The following is a 17,118-nucleotide window of genomic DNA, read 5'->3' on the forward strand; positions in this document are numbered from 1 at the left end:
TTTGAACTAATAAAAAAATGTAAATGAAGGAGAAGGAAGAGAGAGAGAGAGAGAGAGCTATCTGTCATTGTATTTAATTGTTTCACTTTCACTTACTTAGCTAGAGAATGCATATAGCTAGTTTAGCCTACTTCAACACCTAGCTCAAACAGAGAGGGATGTTATGTTAGCTAGCTAGTTATCGCTATCCAACACTGGAACTCTTCCAAGTCAAGATAAGCTTCTGGTTGTATTAATAAATTGCCACCGAGGCCCACCGGTGTAACTGCTAAATTGCTTGCTGTACACTGTACTGCATCTTTGTAGCAGGTTTACTAATGCATTAGTTCTAGTATCTAGTTTTAGTGACTATGACGTTAGCTAATATGGTGACAACGATGTAGGCTGTGTGTTGCAGTTAGCGGTTATGATACAAAGGTTTGGCTTGGAATGTTTTTTTTCCTGGTCATAGACAGCTGTTGTGATTTGCACTAAAGTCCAGAAGTGAAGTGTGAAGGTGAGAGGAGGAGAGAGCGTAGATGCGAGAAGGAATTATACAACGAGCAAAGTGATCATTCTGTTTGTATGTGGCTGCTATAAAAGTGAACTGTGTTTGCGGGTGATCAAGGGTGTATTCATTCTGCTAATTCTGTTGAAAAATGTTTCTTAAACGGAAGCAAATGGAATGAAACAGGGATAAACATACCTGAATTTGTCCAATAGAAACTCTTGTTTGCAACTGTTGGTGTAATGATTACACCCTAGCTCAGACAGATGCAAGCAAGAGTGTGCAAGGCGGAATTGAATGTGGCACTGTCTGTCACCTTTATTACTAAAACATTTCTCTAGACCTGTACACGTACATTTTAAACATTAATTCGTAGGCTAGGTTGTAGCAACCTCATGATGGGTATAGGGAAAATTCAAGTATCATCTAGTAGCCTAAACCTATCGATGTTACACTGAGCTGGGTAAGGGAATATGAATGACAGTCATCCAATATGTTAAGGCCAATTTGTTAAGGCGACGTCACTGGAGCTCATGTGTATGTGTGGCTGATGGCTGTGGACCCTAATGGCCATAATGTGATACATTGGGTTCATAATTCAAGTTGGGATGCTGGGTGATTAAATCGGCATTGCCATTGGGTTGCCTCGTTCCACTTCCACTTTACTTTACTTCTTATTCTCCATGATGAACCGACAAAAACAGTTGCACGAACCAACCAATGCGAAAACCCTGTCAAACACGTGTCAAACACAAAGCCCGCAGGCAGAATCCGGACCATGACGCATTTCTATCTAGGCCCTGCAACGATTTGGGTTTTCAATACATTTTGGCCTGCTTCCATCACTGCAAGTCACAGCAAGCACTGCCAACATGCTGCACGCCAAATGGAAGTGCCTTGCCACACACCCACCCCTCTCCCAGACCCACACACACACCCACACATAAGCACACACACCCACACATGAGCCCGCCAGTGCACTGTATAATATCATCACTAATGGCATGGACCAAATCTTCTACCGGACCTAAATTTTAAGCCTGTTGTAGGCCCATGCCAAGTTTAGTTTGCAACAGGTCATTGCTGCAGCCTACAGAAAATGTCATACAGGTTGTCAAAATGTTATAAGATAAGGATTCACGTGCGGGTATAAATTACTACTGAAGGACAATAGGACACACAAGCGAGTATAAATGAGTCAACAGTTGAGTCATTTACTTAATGAAATTACAACCTGATGCACTCACATCTGTGAATTCAACTTCAATTGCGCTGCTTTCGTGTATCCCGTTTATCGCCAGCAGCGGAGGGAAAGTGTACAGACACAGACACAAGACCTAGCTAGGCTACTAAAATGTTGCAGTGTGGCTTCAGTTTTTAAAGCTTGAATAACCAAAAAACTAAACCTGCAACAAAACACCAAAGGAGAAACAAATATAATAGTCTATGTCTGGCCCGCAAATTCGTTGTGTTTTTTCAATATGGCTCTTTGACCTGTTGTAAAACGCTATGAAATGTAAAAAATATGAGTCAATAAAGCACTTGATAAGCAGGCTTTGACACTTTCCTCCTAAAAATTCAGCCTTAGGCAATGACTGACATTTCTCCCAATCATGGAGCATGTCCCTGTTATGTGGGGCGTCGTATGGAGACGTTCACATCTGATAGGCATCCTCCATTTTAATGATGTCTTTCTTCTCCTCAGCAAGCACCAGTGAAAGCATCTTAGAATGAGAGTGGATCAACAGCAGAATACACTCTACCCAGCAAACCGGCAACATTCCCAGAACATTAGTTAAGATTCCCATTAAGTTCCAGCTAGGATGATAACATCCCAAAAACATTCAGAGAATGTTTTTTATAGCAAAATATTTTATTTTCCAATTTAATGTTTTTTTATTTTTTATATTCTTGGAATGTTGTCCTAACATTCACTTAAGTGTTGTGCACAACATCTTTATCAACCATCACAGAACATTCCCCAAAGGTTTTCATAAAGTTTTCAGGTAAGGTAATGTACCAGTAATGATTTCCCAGCAAACCAAAATTGGTTCTGTGAAAGTTTCCAGAACATCTGTTAGGTTGTGGCAAAAACTGACCATTCGTGGTGATGATTATAGAATGTTGGTATAAAACGTTCCCAGAACACATTTCTTCTGTTCTTTAATGGTTCCCAGAATATTTCATTAAATTGTGGGAACAGCCTGCTGGGAACACTGTGGGGAAATCACAAAATATACATTCCCAAAACACAAAAACTGTCCAGTTGTGCTGACATTAAGATAATGTTTGTATTCAGGTGCACAACAAGTGGTGCGACAGGGGAAGAGTACAGGAAATTGCAAGCTTCTGCTCTCCTGACTTGGAATACTTGGTCATCAATTGTCCCCCTTTTTACATTCCGTGAGAGTTCTCAGGGATTATCGCCACGGCTGTGTACATCCTGCCCCAAGCCAACACCAAAAATGCTCTCAAAGATCTTCATTGGACTGTGAACCAACTGAGGCCGCATACCCAGAGGCAGTGTTCATTGTCGCAGGGGACTTTAACAAAAGTATTTTGAGGGCAGTGCTCCCAAATTATTATCAACATATTGACTGTCCAACTCGCACAAGTTCCATGCTTGGCCACTGCTAAACACCTTTTAGACATCGGTATAAGGCCCTCTCCCATCCTACTTTCCTCAAATCTGACCACGACTCCATTTTGCTCCTCCCCACTTACAAACAAATACTCAAGAGGAACGTTCCGGTGGTCAGGTCTGTACAGCACTGGTCCAACCAATCAGATTCCAAGGCTGTTTTGAACACGTGGACTGCAATATGATCTGGGTCACCTCTGGGATAACATCAATGAATATGCCAACTCAGTCACCGGATTCATAAAAAAAATGCATAGATGACGTAATACCGATGGTGTTTTTCAAAACTTAAAGTGGCGTTATTTTAAGTGACTAGTGAAACCTCCATTAAATCCATTTATTAAATGTATTAATTGATATAAAAAATGTGGATTGTTGGCAGCCTTGTCGGAAAACTGAAGGAGAGAGATACTGCTTATAAACACAGCAAGGTGACCGGGGACAATTGTATGGTTAAGCAGTACAAATACAACCTACGCAGATCGATCAAGATTGCGAAACACAAGTATAGGGACAAAGTGGAGGAGCAATTCAGTGGGTTGGACACGAGGCGTTGGTGGCAGGGGCTTCTAACGATCACGGATTAGAAAAAAACAGTCACATCGCGGACACCAACGTCGCCCTACTGTACGAGCTAAACACCTTTTTCTCACACTTCAAGCCTAATGACTCTGAGCTGCCGAGGAGAGCCCCTGAGGACAACGAGGGAAACGAACTTACAGTCTACAAGGAGGATGTATGTAAGTCACTCAAATGTGTTAACCCTTGCAAGGCAGCCGGCCCTAGCCACACCCTCAGAGCATGTGCAGACCAGCTAGCTGTTGTATTTTCAGACATCTCTCTCTAGCTCAGGCCGTTATCCCCATCTGCTTCACGATGTCCATTATCATCCCGTGCCCAAGAAAGGGAAAGTAACTGAACTGAATGGCTACTGACCCATAGAACTCACTTTAGTCATGATGAAGTGCGTCGAGAGGCTGGTCAAAGACCACATCACCACCTCCTTCCCTGACACACTAGACCCTCTGCAATTCGCCTACTGCCCGACAGATCCACAGACAACGCATTCGCCATTGCACTGCACACTGCCCTCACCCACCTGGACCAAAGGAATGCATATGTGGGGATGCTGTTCATCGACTACAGCTTGGCCCTCAATACCATAGTGCCATTTAAGCTCACCACAAAGTTTACAGCCCTGGGACTGAACTCCTGCCTATGCAACTGGCTCCTGGACTTCCTGACGGGCCGCCCCTAGGTGGTGAAGGCAGGCAACATTACCTTCTCCACACTGATCCTCAGTACGGGGGTCCAACAAAGGTGCATCCTCAGTCCCATCCTGTACTCCCTGTATACCCACGACTGTGTGGCCTCACACAGGTCCAACTCCATCATTAAGTTCACTGACGACACGACAATTGTAGGCCTGATTACCAGCAACGACGAGATGGCCTACAAGACGGAGGTAGGCACACTGATGGCATGGTGCTATGTTAACAACCTCTCCCTTAACGTCAGCAAAACAAAGAAGCTGATTGTGGATTTCAGGAGGAACCAGGCTGGGCAAGCCCCCATCCTCATCAAAGGGGCCACGTGAAGATGGTCAAAAATGTCAAGTTCCTCAGCATCCACATCGCCGAGGAGCTGAACTAGTCTAACCACATGGACAACGTAAAATCAAATAGTATTGGTCACATACACATGGTTAGCAGATGTTAATGCGAGTGTAGCGAAATGCTTGTTCTGACAGTGCAGTGCAGCAATGTGCAGTACCACAATGTGGTGAAGAAGGCAAGAGGCTGAATAAATTTGGCCTGTCCCTCGAGGGCCCTCACAATGTTCTACAGGAGCACCATCAAGAGCATACTGCCGAGTAGTATAGGAGCATCATTGCAAATAGTGAAAGACTGGCCAGTAGCTTCTACCCCAAACCATCAGGCTGCTGAATAGCCACCACAAGTAAGTATTATTTTTTTTGTCTGGTTTCGGGGAAATACAGTTTAAGTCCTCATTGTCCGAGACAGAGTCAAGACCAAGTAAATATGTATCCGACACAAGACAGATACACTCAATATATGGTCTCGAGACCGGACTTGAGTACTATAACCCTGGTTCCCATCAGACTGTTCCCAAAACCCCCTGAAACATTCTAGGAACTTTTAAAGAACAAACTAAATGTTTTATGGGAAAGTTCTTGTAATATCAGGTGAATGTTTTTGCTCCCTAAAAGAAACATTGTAGAATCATCTGCCCAACTGGACAGTTTTTGTGCTTTGCGAACATATCTTTTGTGATGTCCCCACATTGTTCTCAACAGACTGTTCCCACAACCTAATGAAGAATTCTGGGAACCTTTAAAGGACAGATTAAATGTGTTCTAGGAACGTTCTTGCATCATCAGACAAATGTTTTATACAAACATTATATAATCATCACCACGGCTAGACAGTTTTTGCGTTATAAGAACATTTCCCGCGACCTAACGATAGTTCTGGGAACTTTCACAGAAACCAATTTTGGTTTGCTGGGTAGTCAGTGAGGAGAAACAGAGCTGGTCTCTTCCCTATGGGACAGAGGAGTACACAGTGTCCCGTAATAGTGCGCTTCTTTTGAATAGATCTACTGAGGGAACCAAATAGGGCGCTGGTGGAAGGTAATGACCAATATGGGAAATATAGAGTATTATATGACGCAACAGTGTTGCCATGGCCACATACAGAGCTGTGTTGACAGTGGCCCTGTAGCTGCTTGTCCTACAGTCGTTATTACAGGATGCTTGGCATGTTCTCCCTCAGCCACTACTGACTGGTGTTTGATCAGGCCACTCATGTTAGGGAGCAGGAAATATAGGCTGGCAAAAGCACTACATTAGCTGAAATAATGTGTGTGATTGAAATACAGTAATAGCTTAGCGGTATAGTAGCATGTTACTGTATGGTAGCCTCATAGAAATAGAAGTCATTCATATCTAATTTCTATGGGTAGCCTACTCATTTAGAGTTTGTATGTCTTAAGATGTCGTGCTGAAGCACTTTACAGTCATTCATGTCATTCATGTCCTTCATGTTGTTTATGTCATTCATGTCATTCATGTCATTCATGCCCTATGGTGTTTTCTACTAATGGTTTCTTCTATTGGTCTCATGCCTTCAACACAAATGCATACTAAACCAATTAACTAGTTGGTTGTTATTTCCATGATGTTCCTGTTGAATATAACACCCTGTATGTGTTTTACTAGGACGTATTCACGAAAATGAATAGTTAAGAAAAACATATCTTAGCACTTGACAATTAGCATTACAGAATACAGGGAATTTAGGTAGTGTCAGTTAACCATGTTTTTTCATATATCAATATATAACCTAGCTAGATATTGTAGAGTATATGACATTTCTCGGTACAATTTACACAGATAACTGACAGTATTCTGGCAGGTTCTCGTGTATGCTTTGCCTCAAGGACTGCAGTATGTTCCACAGGGTGGTTTCCACACTCTGATTTCTGTGTGCTAGAAAACCCACCCCAAGACACCTCAGAAATCGCTGCCAGCAATTTATGGGCCATAACCTCCACTGTTTTAAAGAAATGGTTTACTGACTATCTTGTCGAGGCTTGCTGTGCTGCAATACCACTGGGTAGTGCCACAGAGGTCGTAGCTTCAGAACTGCACAGAGAAGAGTAAACTCAAAAACATCTATCAGACTTACAGCCATCTTGAGACAAAGGAGGAGTGACCACCAGCAGCAGAATCATCATACTCACCCTTTTCACGTCTTTTCCAAACGTCTCACTGAAGCTGGTGCCCAGTATTTCAAACTGGACGTGAGAATTGGATCCGTTCGCTTTGAAATCCATCGTTCCTGTGAGGCCTGTGATATGTCCCTGTGATGGGAGAGAGAGGGAGGGAGATAGAAAGAGAGAGAGAGAGAATATAGGATGAACTTCATAGAAAGAGTGAGATCTCACAGAGTCACGACAAGACCACCTGTCCAGTTCCAAGCCCTTTAGTATCAAGACCATATCGAAATTGATGCGCTCCCAAAGCCAGTTTAATATTGTGGTTGAATCAGTTTGAACCTGTGACACTGTGATAGGGACAGGCCGAGATCTCTGAGACAAAGATATCTATCCCATGTCCCCCCAGGGATAGATTAGACTCTCTCCACAGCACTCTGTGGCTCATAGAACGTTAAATGAGCATGAAATTGAAGTACACACACACACACACACACACACACACACACACACACACACACACACACACACACACACACACACACACACACACACACACACACACACACACACACACACACACACACATGGCAATACTGCTCTAAAGACATCATTGGAAAAATGGACCCCAAAACCCATGAGTGCCACAAAAAAACACAAGAGTATCTGCAGAGGAGATCTAGTACGTAGCTCCTTTAAGTGCTGAAGATATTAAGTCTGGAGAATGGCAATAGCAGAACTGTCAAGGGGGTGGCAACCATCTTCATCTCCCACAGCTGAGCATCTCCAGTTGTAACGCAAGTAGAGTGAATTAGATTCAAGGACTGTTTCTTTGACTCTTTTCTGCTTCTGACTTTATTCAAGGCCTTGTGTCCTTCTGCTTTCGAAAAACATTGGATTCACAACCTATGTTCCTTTAAAAACCTTTCAAGTATTCAGCATGATGAAAGTCAATCAATCGCAATCCCAATAAAAAAAAGATATCTCTGTTTCACTGCAATGGATGGGAAAAATCAGGAAAACAATTCATAGAGTATAAGGTTAGAAAAAGGTTAATGTTCACGTTCTGAATTAAAGTTTACCATCTGGATGTTCTCCAGCATGGACCAGCCTCCATTCCAAGGCTTGGTGGACTTCTTGATGCAGTTCAGACTGGCCATGCTGTGCCACTTCCTGTCCACCAACTTCCTCTGGAAGGCGTTGGCCAGTGCCAGCACGCTATCATACAGGTACAGGTTGGACACCTGGAAAACAGAGGGAGGAGGAGGGAGAAAACACCATATAATTAGACATAGGATTCTAGAATGGGCATTAGCATCCTAGTAACGTGCCTAACAATCATCCATCTTGGTCAAGAAAATGTCCATTCTAGAAACTGATTACATACAGTATCATAAAATGTTCTATCAAACAATACATTTCTAAGATCTCTGTTGAAAACACACACTACAGAGATTGGAGACCACGGAAACCAGTTAAACATGATTAGATCATTGTTGATGCACAACAATAAAATTTAAGCTGCACCATAATGGTTGATGTGTTTGATAGGACTGGTGTGTTTTGGTGTGTTTGATAGGACCATGATTTCCAATGGGTATTCTCTGTTTGTGTGTCATGACGACATGGAAAACTACTGCATAAGCAAAGGTTAGAAAGGCTTTGTAAACAGAGCCCTGTGGTTGTCTGTCAAAGCAGCGCAACAGATGTTGGTCTGGTTCTGATGGGGAGTGAATGGGTGCTAATCTTAGTGACCTCTGGGACTAGGAAGCACTGTGACTGGGAGTAGAAAACAGCTGGGGACATCAGGATCCCACACAACCCCCCCCCCCCCACAAAAAAAACACACATGCATGCACACTCACACACACACCCCCGTCTACCACACTCCCCTATCAAAGTGACACACAGCATGACAGCCCCCTTGAGCAGATGTGAGTGCAGTACCAGAGTCAAACCAGAGCCATGGAGCAGAAACAAAATGCACAGTGACAAATAAACAGCGGAGCAGTCCAACTGTTTCAGCTATGAAGGACGCAGGACATCACACTGGGCTGCGATAATGTCATAACCTGCACTGACAATTCATGCCATCTCCATTCTCCAGCATGTTAGAATAACAACATCAAGCAATACGGAGCTGCATCTGCATTATAATACTATAGGCTACATCATACATCCACCGCTCATCATGATATGATTGTGATAATACACATATCTGTTGTAATTATTATTCCTTTTGTCATTTTAGAGTGTGAACCCACAATCAGGACCAGGCCTACTAGAGGGTTGTAATTCACACAGTAAAGCAGGCTGCACTAGTTTGTGGCCAGAAAAGAAGCCTCAAGAACAGCTATGAGCCAGGCTGGGCTGGGGTAACTGAGTCCAGGCAGGGCTAACTGAGGCTGGACTAAGACTGGGTAGTCTGGCAAACCCGACCCTAGGTAAAAGGGTGTCTGGTTTGAATGATGGACTCTTTAGGCATAAAGGAACTACGTCACTGCCTTCATCGATAATGAAAAACTCCCAACAAATTACGAGGCAAACCAAAGTTTGCAGGCAAAACCTTAGCAGTGGTTCATATGAGGCAAAATGCAGCTTCATATGATGCAAAATGCATCATACGGGGATGATTTCTGTATTTTGAAGGGTACATAAAGTAGTGGCGTAGACACTGACGTAGTTCCCCGATGACAAAAGAGTCCATCATTGAAACCAGACCCGGGTTACTGCGTTTGCTTAGGGTCAGGTTTACGAGACTAAGGCTGAGCTGGGCTAACTAAGTCTAGGCAGGGCTAAGGCTGGGCCGTTGATAGTACATCTTCCTGGGTAGTGTGTAGCTGAAGAACTGGGAGAGTGACACTGGCTACAACGTCCCCATCACTCCCAACCCCCACGACCTAAATCTTTCCATCAGTGACACTTAGAGTAGGCAAGAAAAGCAACAAATAAAAAAAAAATTGTCACATGCGCCAAATACAACAAGTGTAGACCTTACCATGAAATGCTTACTTACAAGCGCTTATCCAACAAGCATTTTTTTTTGTTTACTTTTTAAGTAAACTAGAAAAAATACATATATTCAGTACCAGTGAAAAGTTACTCATTCAATGGTTTTTCTTTATTTTTTACTATTTTCTAAATTGTAAAATAATAGTGAAGACATCAAAACTATGAAATAACACATATGGAATGATGTAATAACCAAAGGAATGTTGTAATAACCAAAGGAACCCTAACCCTAACCCTAACCCTAACCCTAAAAAACAAATCAAAATATATTTCGTATTTTTGTTTCTTCAAAGTAGCCACCCTTTGCCTTGATGGCAGCTTTGCACACTCTTGGCATTCTCTCAACCAGCTTCACCTGGAATGCTTTTCCAACAGTCTTGAAGGAGTTGCCACATATGCTGAGCACTTGTTGGCTGCTTTTCCTTCACTCTGTGGTCCGACTCATCCCAAACCATCTCAAATGGGTTGAGGTCAGGTGATTGTGGAGGCCAGGTCATCTGATGCAGCACTCCATCACTCTCCTTCTTGGTCAAATAGCCCTTACACAGCCTGGAGGTGTGTTGGGCCATTGTCCTGTTGAAAAACAAATGATACTCCCACTAAGCGCAAACCAGATGGGATCGCGTGTAGCTGCAGAAGGATGTGTTAGCAATTCTCATTAAGTTTGCCTTGAATTCTAAATAAATAATTGACAGTGTCACCAGCAAAGCACCCCCACACCATCACACTTCCTCCTCCCTACTTCACGGTGGGAACCACACATGCAGAGATCATCCGGTCACCTACTCTGTGTCTCACAAAGACATGGTGGTTGGAACCAAAAATCTCCAATTTGGACTCAACAGACCAAAGGACAGATTTCCACCAGTCTAATGTCCATTGCTTGTGTTTCTTGGCCCAAGCTATTCTCCTCTTCTCATTGGTGCTCTTTAGTAGTGGTTTCTTTGCAGCAAATCGACTATGAAGGCCTGATTCACGCAGTCTCCTCTGAACAGTTGATGCTGAGATGTGTCTGTTACTTGAACTCTATGAAGCATGTATTTTATGCTGCAATTTCTGAGGGTGGTAACTCTAATGAACATATTCTCTGCAGCAGAGGTAACTTTGGGTCTTCCTTTCCTGTGGCGGTCCCCATGAGAGCGAGTTTCATCATAGCGCTTGGTTTTTGCGACTACTCTTGAAGAAAGACATTTTCCGAATTGACTGACCTTCATATCTTAAAGTAATGATGGACTGTCATTACTCTTTGCTTATTTGAGCTGTTCATGCCATAATACGGACTTGGTCTTTTACAAAATAGGGCTGTCTTCTGTATACCATCCCTACCTTGTCACAACACAACTGATTGGCTCAAATGCAATAAGAAGGAAATAAATTCCACAAATTAACTTTAAACAAGTCACACCTGTTAATTGAAATGCATTCCAGGTGACTACCTCAAGAAGCTGGATGAGAGAATGCCAAGAGTGTGCAAAGCTGTCATCAAGGTAAAGGGTGGCTACTTTGAAGATTCTCAAATATAAAATATATTTTGATTTGATAAACACTTTTTTGGTTACGACATGATTCAATATGTGGTATTTCATAGTGTTGATGTCTTTACTATTATTGTAGAAAATGATTTAAAAAAAGAAAAACCCTTGAAAGAGTAGGTGTGTCCAAATTTTTGACTGATACTGTATATAATAAAATAATAAAATGAAATAAACTAAAGTGAAAAAATAACGTGAAACAATAACGACGCTTTATACATACAGGGGGTACCAATACCGAGTCAATGTGCGGGGAAATAGGTTCTTCGAGGTAATTCAGGTAATATGTACATGTAGGTAGGGGTAAAGTAACTATACATAGATAATAACCAGCGAGAAGCAGCAACGTAAAAAAGGGGGTGAATGTAAATAGTCCGGATAGCCATTTGATTAACTTTTTAGCAGTCTTATGGCTTGGGGGTATAAGGTGTTAAGGAGCCTTTTGGGCTTAGACTTGGCGCTCTGGTACTGCTTGCCGTGCGGTAGTAGAGAGAACAGTCTATGACCAGGGTGGCTGAAGGCCCAATTTTTAGGCCCATCCTCTAATACCGCCTGGTATAGAGGTCCTGGATGGCAGGAAGCTTGGCAACAGTGATGTACTGGGCCGGATTTACTACCCTCTGTAGCGCCTTGCGGTCAGATGCTGAGCAGTTGCCAGGCCAAGCAGTGATGCAACCAGACAGGATGCTCTTGCAGCTGTAGAACTTTTTGAGGATCTGAGGACCCATGCCAAACCTTTTCAGTCTCCTGAGGGGGAATAGGCTTTGTCGTGCCCTCTTCACGACTGTCTTGGTGTGTTTGGACCATGATAGTTTGTTAGTGATGTGGACACCAAGGATCTTGAAGATCTTGACCCGCTCCATTACATCCCCGTTGATGTGAATGGGGGCGTGCTTGGCCCTCTTTTTCCTGTAGTCCACGATCATCTCCTTTGTCTTGATCACGTTGAGGGAGAGGGTGTTGTCCTGGCACCACAATGCCAGGTTTCTGACTTCCTCCTTATAGGCTGTCTCATCGTTGTCTGTGATCAGGCTTACCACCGTTGTGTCGTTGGCAAACTTACTGATGGAGTTGTAATCATGTGTGACCATGCAGTCGTGGGTGAACAGGGAGTACAGGAGGGGACTAACCAAGCACCCCTGAGGGGCCCCTGTGATGTGGATCAGCGTGGCAGATGTGTTGTTGCCTACCCTTACCAGTTGGTGGCATCCCGTCAGGAAGTTCAGGATCAATTTGCAGGGGGAGATGTTTAGTCCCAGTGTTTTAGCTCAATGATGAGCTGTGAGGGCACTATGGTGTTGAACGCTGAGCTGTAGTCAATGAACAGCATTCTCACATAGGTAGATTGCCTTATCTGTGGATCTGTTGGGGTGGTGTGCGAATTGGAGTGGGTGTAGAGTTTCTGGGATGATGGTGTTGATGTGAGCCATGACGAGACTTTCAAAGCACTTCATGGCTACAGACGTGAGTGCTACGGGTGGTAGTCATTTAGGTCGTTAACTTGGCGTTCTTGGGCACAGGGACTATGGTGGTCTACTTGAAACGTGGGTATTACAGACTCAGTCAGGGAGAGGTTGAAAATATCAGTGAAGACACTTGCCAGTTGGTCAGCGCATGCTCTGAGTACGAGTCCTGGTAATCTGTCTGGCCCTGCAGCCTTGTGAATGTTGAGCTGTTTAAAGGTCTTACTCACATCGTCTACTGAGAGTGTGATCACACAGTCATCCGTAACAGCTGGTGTGCTCATGCATTGTTCAGTGTTGCTTGCCTCAAAGCTAGCATAGAAGCATTTAGCTACTAGGTTTCCATTTGTAGTTTATAATAGTTAGCAAGCCCTGCCACATCCGACGAGCGTCAGAGCCGGTGTAGTAGGATTCAGTCTTAGTCCTGTATTGAAGCTTTGCCTGTTTGAATATTCTTCAGAGGGCATTGCGGGATTTCTTATAATCGGCCGGATTAGTGTCCAGCTCCCTAAAAGCGGCAGCCCTTTACCTCAGTGCAGATGTTGCCTGTACTACATGGCTTCTGGTTGGGATATGTACGTACGGTCTCTGTAGGGACGACGTCATCGATGCACTTATTGATGAAGCCGGTGACTGATGTGGTATACTCCTCAATGCCATCGGATGAATCCCGAAACATATTCCAGTCTGTGCTAGCAAAACATTCCTGTTGCTTAGCATCCACATCATCTGACCACTTCCATGTTGAGCGAGTCACTGGTACTTCCTGCTTGAGTTTTTGCTTGTAAGCAGGAATCAGGAGGATAGAATTGTGGTCAGATTTGCCAAATGGAGGGCGAGGGAGAGCTTTGTACGCATCTCTGTGTGTGGAGTAAAGGTGGTCTAGAATTTTTTTTCCTTTGGTTCCTTTGACATGCTGGTCGAAATGAGGTAAAACGGATTTACTTTTTCCTGCATTAAAGTCGCCGGCCACTAGGAGTGCCACTTCTGGATGAGCATTCAACAACAACAACAACTCTGCATGTTTACTCCCTTACCACTTCTGTCCTCTCCTCTGCCTTGTTGTTAGTTGTGTCCTTTCCTGTTTCTGTGTTTTGATGATAACCTTCTTATTACTTCACTATCACAACATGTTCAACCAGAGATCAGCAACAAGTGACCCCGTTAGAAGTCTCCATCGAGAGTTCTGTGATCGGCTATCTCAGTCATGCTCATCCCACCCATAGAAGTGGAGTGAATCACTGCATTATGGAGGTGACTTGCTGTGTGCCAGTGTACCGACAGAGTGAAGAAATGCATATGGCTAATTTGTTAATACATGGATAATTTACAGCTTTCCAGGGTTTGAGAACTAGATACAGTAGTGTTAAAAGTGCAAATTCAGCGACAGACTGCTGATGGGGTTTCGCCGGCACCGTGAACCAGCATTTTCCTTGTCATGAGGGTGATTTAACATCAAAGAGTGTTTAACCCTCTTTTGCATTAATTATTGAGATAAGAGCCCCTGGAGGATTTGGGCCATCTGTTAACGGTTAGCGATAGCGAGAGTTCAGGTGGGTTCAAGGAGGTTTTCAGTCAGAGACACCTCTGGTTACATAAAGGTGGAACAGAGGGGAGGGATGTCAGAGAGCAGCATGCATGTGATATCGTTGAGTGGTTTGGCTGAGAATGTCTAGCTGCTATCTAGCTGCCATATCAAAGAGGAATCTTTGATAACTTTGTCATCATATAGTACTTGTGTTGCTTCCTCTACTGTTACTGTTAAGGGGTAACATACTCAAAAACATATTCTTGTCATAAACTGCAGGCAGTGATTACACAGTGTTTACTCCAAGTTTACGAGAATCTCAGATTATTATTTGTTGGATTCTTAGCAATAAAGTGTAGGTTGCTTGGATGAGTAAACTAAAATAACTACTATGAATGGGAAGTTCAGTCTGAAAAAGTATTAGGAGACTCAGGGGACTGAAAGCAAAACAACTAATGAGTCAATAGGAATCACAGGTCTAATTTCTCTCGAGCATCCTGGTCCTCTCAACCATAGAAATATAATCTCTAGAATTGGAATCCCCATTCAATGGGTCTAAGTCCCTTCTAGTGATTATATATCTATGCTCTCAACCAACTCTTCCTTATCTGTCCTACAGGCCTCCAAAAGCTGTCACTGTATCCCACCACATGTCAATGGCACAGCCTTGTGTAACATCTCATCATCCATTATCACTCAATGGGAGATAAACTATAGGTGCTGTTGACCTTCAGAGGCCCCCAGGTCACATGCTCAGTGATACTCTAAACAGACATTCTGGGGCTGTCCCTGACGTGACATGTGATAGGAGTCACTGACCTCACCCCCAGAGGCAGCATCAGATAACAGCAAAAGTAGACATGGGTACAGTGCTAACATTTCTTCGATATACATAATTGTTGTTTCTTATGTATTTGTTATGATCGGCCTTGAAGATATTAGTAAAGAGCAAATGTAATTTGGCTCTGAATATGATATGTGGGGACTGACAATTTTTCCTGACCAAATCTCCGGACAGGTATAACTCAGGACTCGGGCCCCTGGTCAGGTTACAGGGCCAGGAAAGATGCTTGACCCTAGGGATATAAGACCACTGGCCTTGATGTGAAGGTGCATAAAAAGGCCCCTTGTTGAACTGACCTCAAGTGACTGTAAGTATCCTTCCTGGGGGTCACAGAGTAAGGAGGAGATGCGGTGGTTGTTCCTCATGCAGCGCACGCTGCTGTCCCTCCACAGCGGGAAGATCTGACGAATCACTGTCATCCGCCCCAATGCACTGTGGGCCAGCTCCATGATCTCAGTGTCACTGATCTCCTACAGACAGAAGGGGAAAGAAGGGAAGAGGAGGGGAGAGAAGGGGAGAGGAGGTGAGAGGGGGAGAGAAGGGAGAGAGGGGGAGAGGAGGAGAGGAGTAGAGGGGTAGAGAAGGGGAGAGAGGGAGAGGGGAAGAGAAGGGGAGAGGGTAGGGGAGAGGGTAGAGAAGAGGAGAGGGGAAGAGAAGAGAAGGGGAGAGGGGGAGAGAAGGGGAGAGGAGGAGAGCGGAAGAGAAGGGGAGAGGGGTAGAGAAAGGGAGAGGAGGAGAGGGGTAGAGAAGTGGAGAGGAGGAGAGGGGTAGAGAAGTGGAGAGGAGGAGAGGGGAAGAGAAGGGGAGAAGGAGAGACAAGAGGAAAGAAGGAGAGAAGGGGAGACATGTTACAGCATAAAAAAAAGGTGAAACAAAAACTGTCCTGCCTGTTACTACAGACTACCAACTATGACAAGGTGGACAGAGTCCCTGTGTACGGTGACCATATTAGGACAGCCTCAGTCTCAGCAGGTGGCAGTGCTGCAAGAGCTGTTTCCTAAGAAGAAATCTCTCCGATGAGTATGAATATGGATGCTTTGCTGCGTGGTGAAAGAGCTTCTTCCTTCACCTCCTATTTCCTTGGGTCTGCTTGCTGTTTACATCACAGTGCTCACTCAGCCTGCAGGCAAACTCTGAGCTCCTGCCTGGGAGACCCATCCGGTCCAAGGCCCCATCATCTCATCCGCCGCATCCACCCCCTGGATATGTGCTAGTCAGCCACTGCAAGCCCCTGGCCCCCGGCTCCCTGCTCACCCCACCACCACAGCTGTTGGCTTGTCTTCTCAGACTTTGTTTGTTTTTAGCGTATTTTCTGCTGGCTTGGGCTTCCCTCAGCCCTGTGGGACTGGGAAATGAACCCAGGCAGGCTTGCACAATTCCAGTCTACACTTTGCCTGGCCTGGCATGTCCTGACTCCTGATTCCTGACACTGTCAGGCACACCTCAAAGGTGGCTTCCTGGATACAGATTAAGCCTAGTTCTGAACTAAAAAGCAAACTTAATGGTGAATCTCAATTGAAAATTATTTTTGGGGCTTAATCTGTATCCCGGGATACCACCCCATTTTTGTCTGAAGCAACAGGGAAGCCTACGGTTCTGTATCACTTCCGCATCAATCAGAGAGAGGATTCTCGCATGACATGATAATAATAACAGACACATCTGGTACTGACCATTTGGCAGTGATGCATGGTTAATTTACCCTACAACTATAATGTGATATGGAGGAAATAAATGCTGGTCACAGCTTTAAAAAATAATATCTCATCACAAAACTCTGAGCTGACAAATTATTCAACGGCAGATGCTCTAATAAAAATAATACATTGAAGCAGTGTGGGTAATGTTTTACTCATCATCACATTGGTATTTT

General features: G+C 44.0%; 1 protein-coding gene across 1 annotated transcript in view; it reads right to left on the reverse strand.

The window, feature by feature from the left end:
• The window catches only part of grid1b (glutamate receptor, ionotropic, delta 1b), a 433,446-nt gene that overhangs the window by 53,394 nt on the left and 362,934 nt on the right, over positions 1 to 17,118 (reverse strand). Inside the window, exons 6-8 of the mRNA XM_038990328.1 lie at positions 15,542 to 15,715; positions 7,949 to 8,110; positions 6,894 to 7,013 (exon numbers count right to left, since the gene is read on the reverse strand). Coding sequence (XP_038846256.1) covers positions 6,894 to 7,013; positions 7,949 to 8,110; positions 15,542 to 15,715 — 456 coding nt within the window. The remainder of the gene's footprint in view (positions 1 to 6,893; positions 7,014 to 7,948; positions 8,111 to 15,541; positions 15,716 to 17,118) is intronic.

The sequence above is a fragment of the Salvelinus namaycush genome, chromosome 4 (genome assembly GCF_016432855.1).
Source record: "Salvelinus namaycush isolate Seneca chromosome 4, SaNama_1.0, whole genome shotgun sequence".
Classification (NCBI taxonomy): Eukaryota; Metazoa; Chordata; class Actinopteri; order Salmoniformes; family Salmonidae; genus Salvelinus; species Salvelinus namaycush.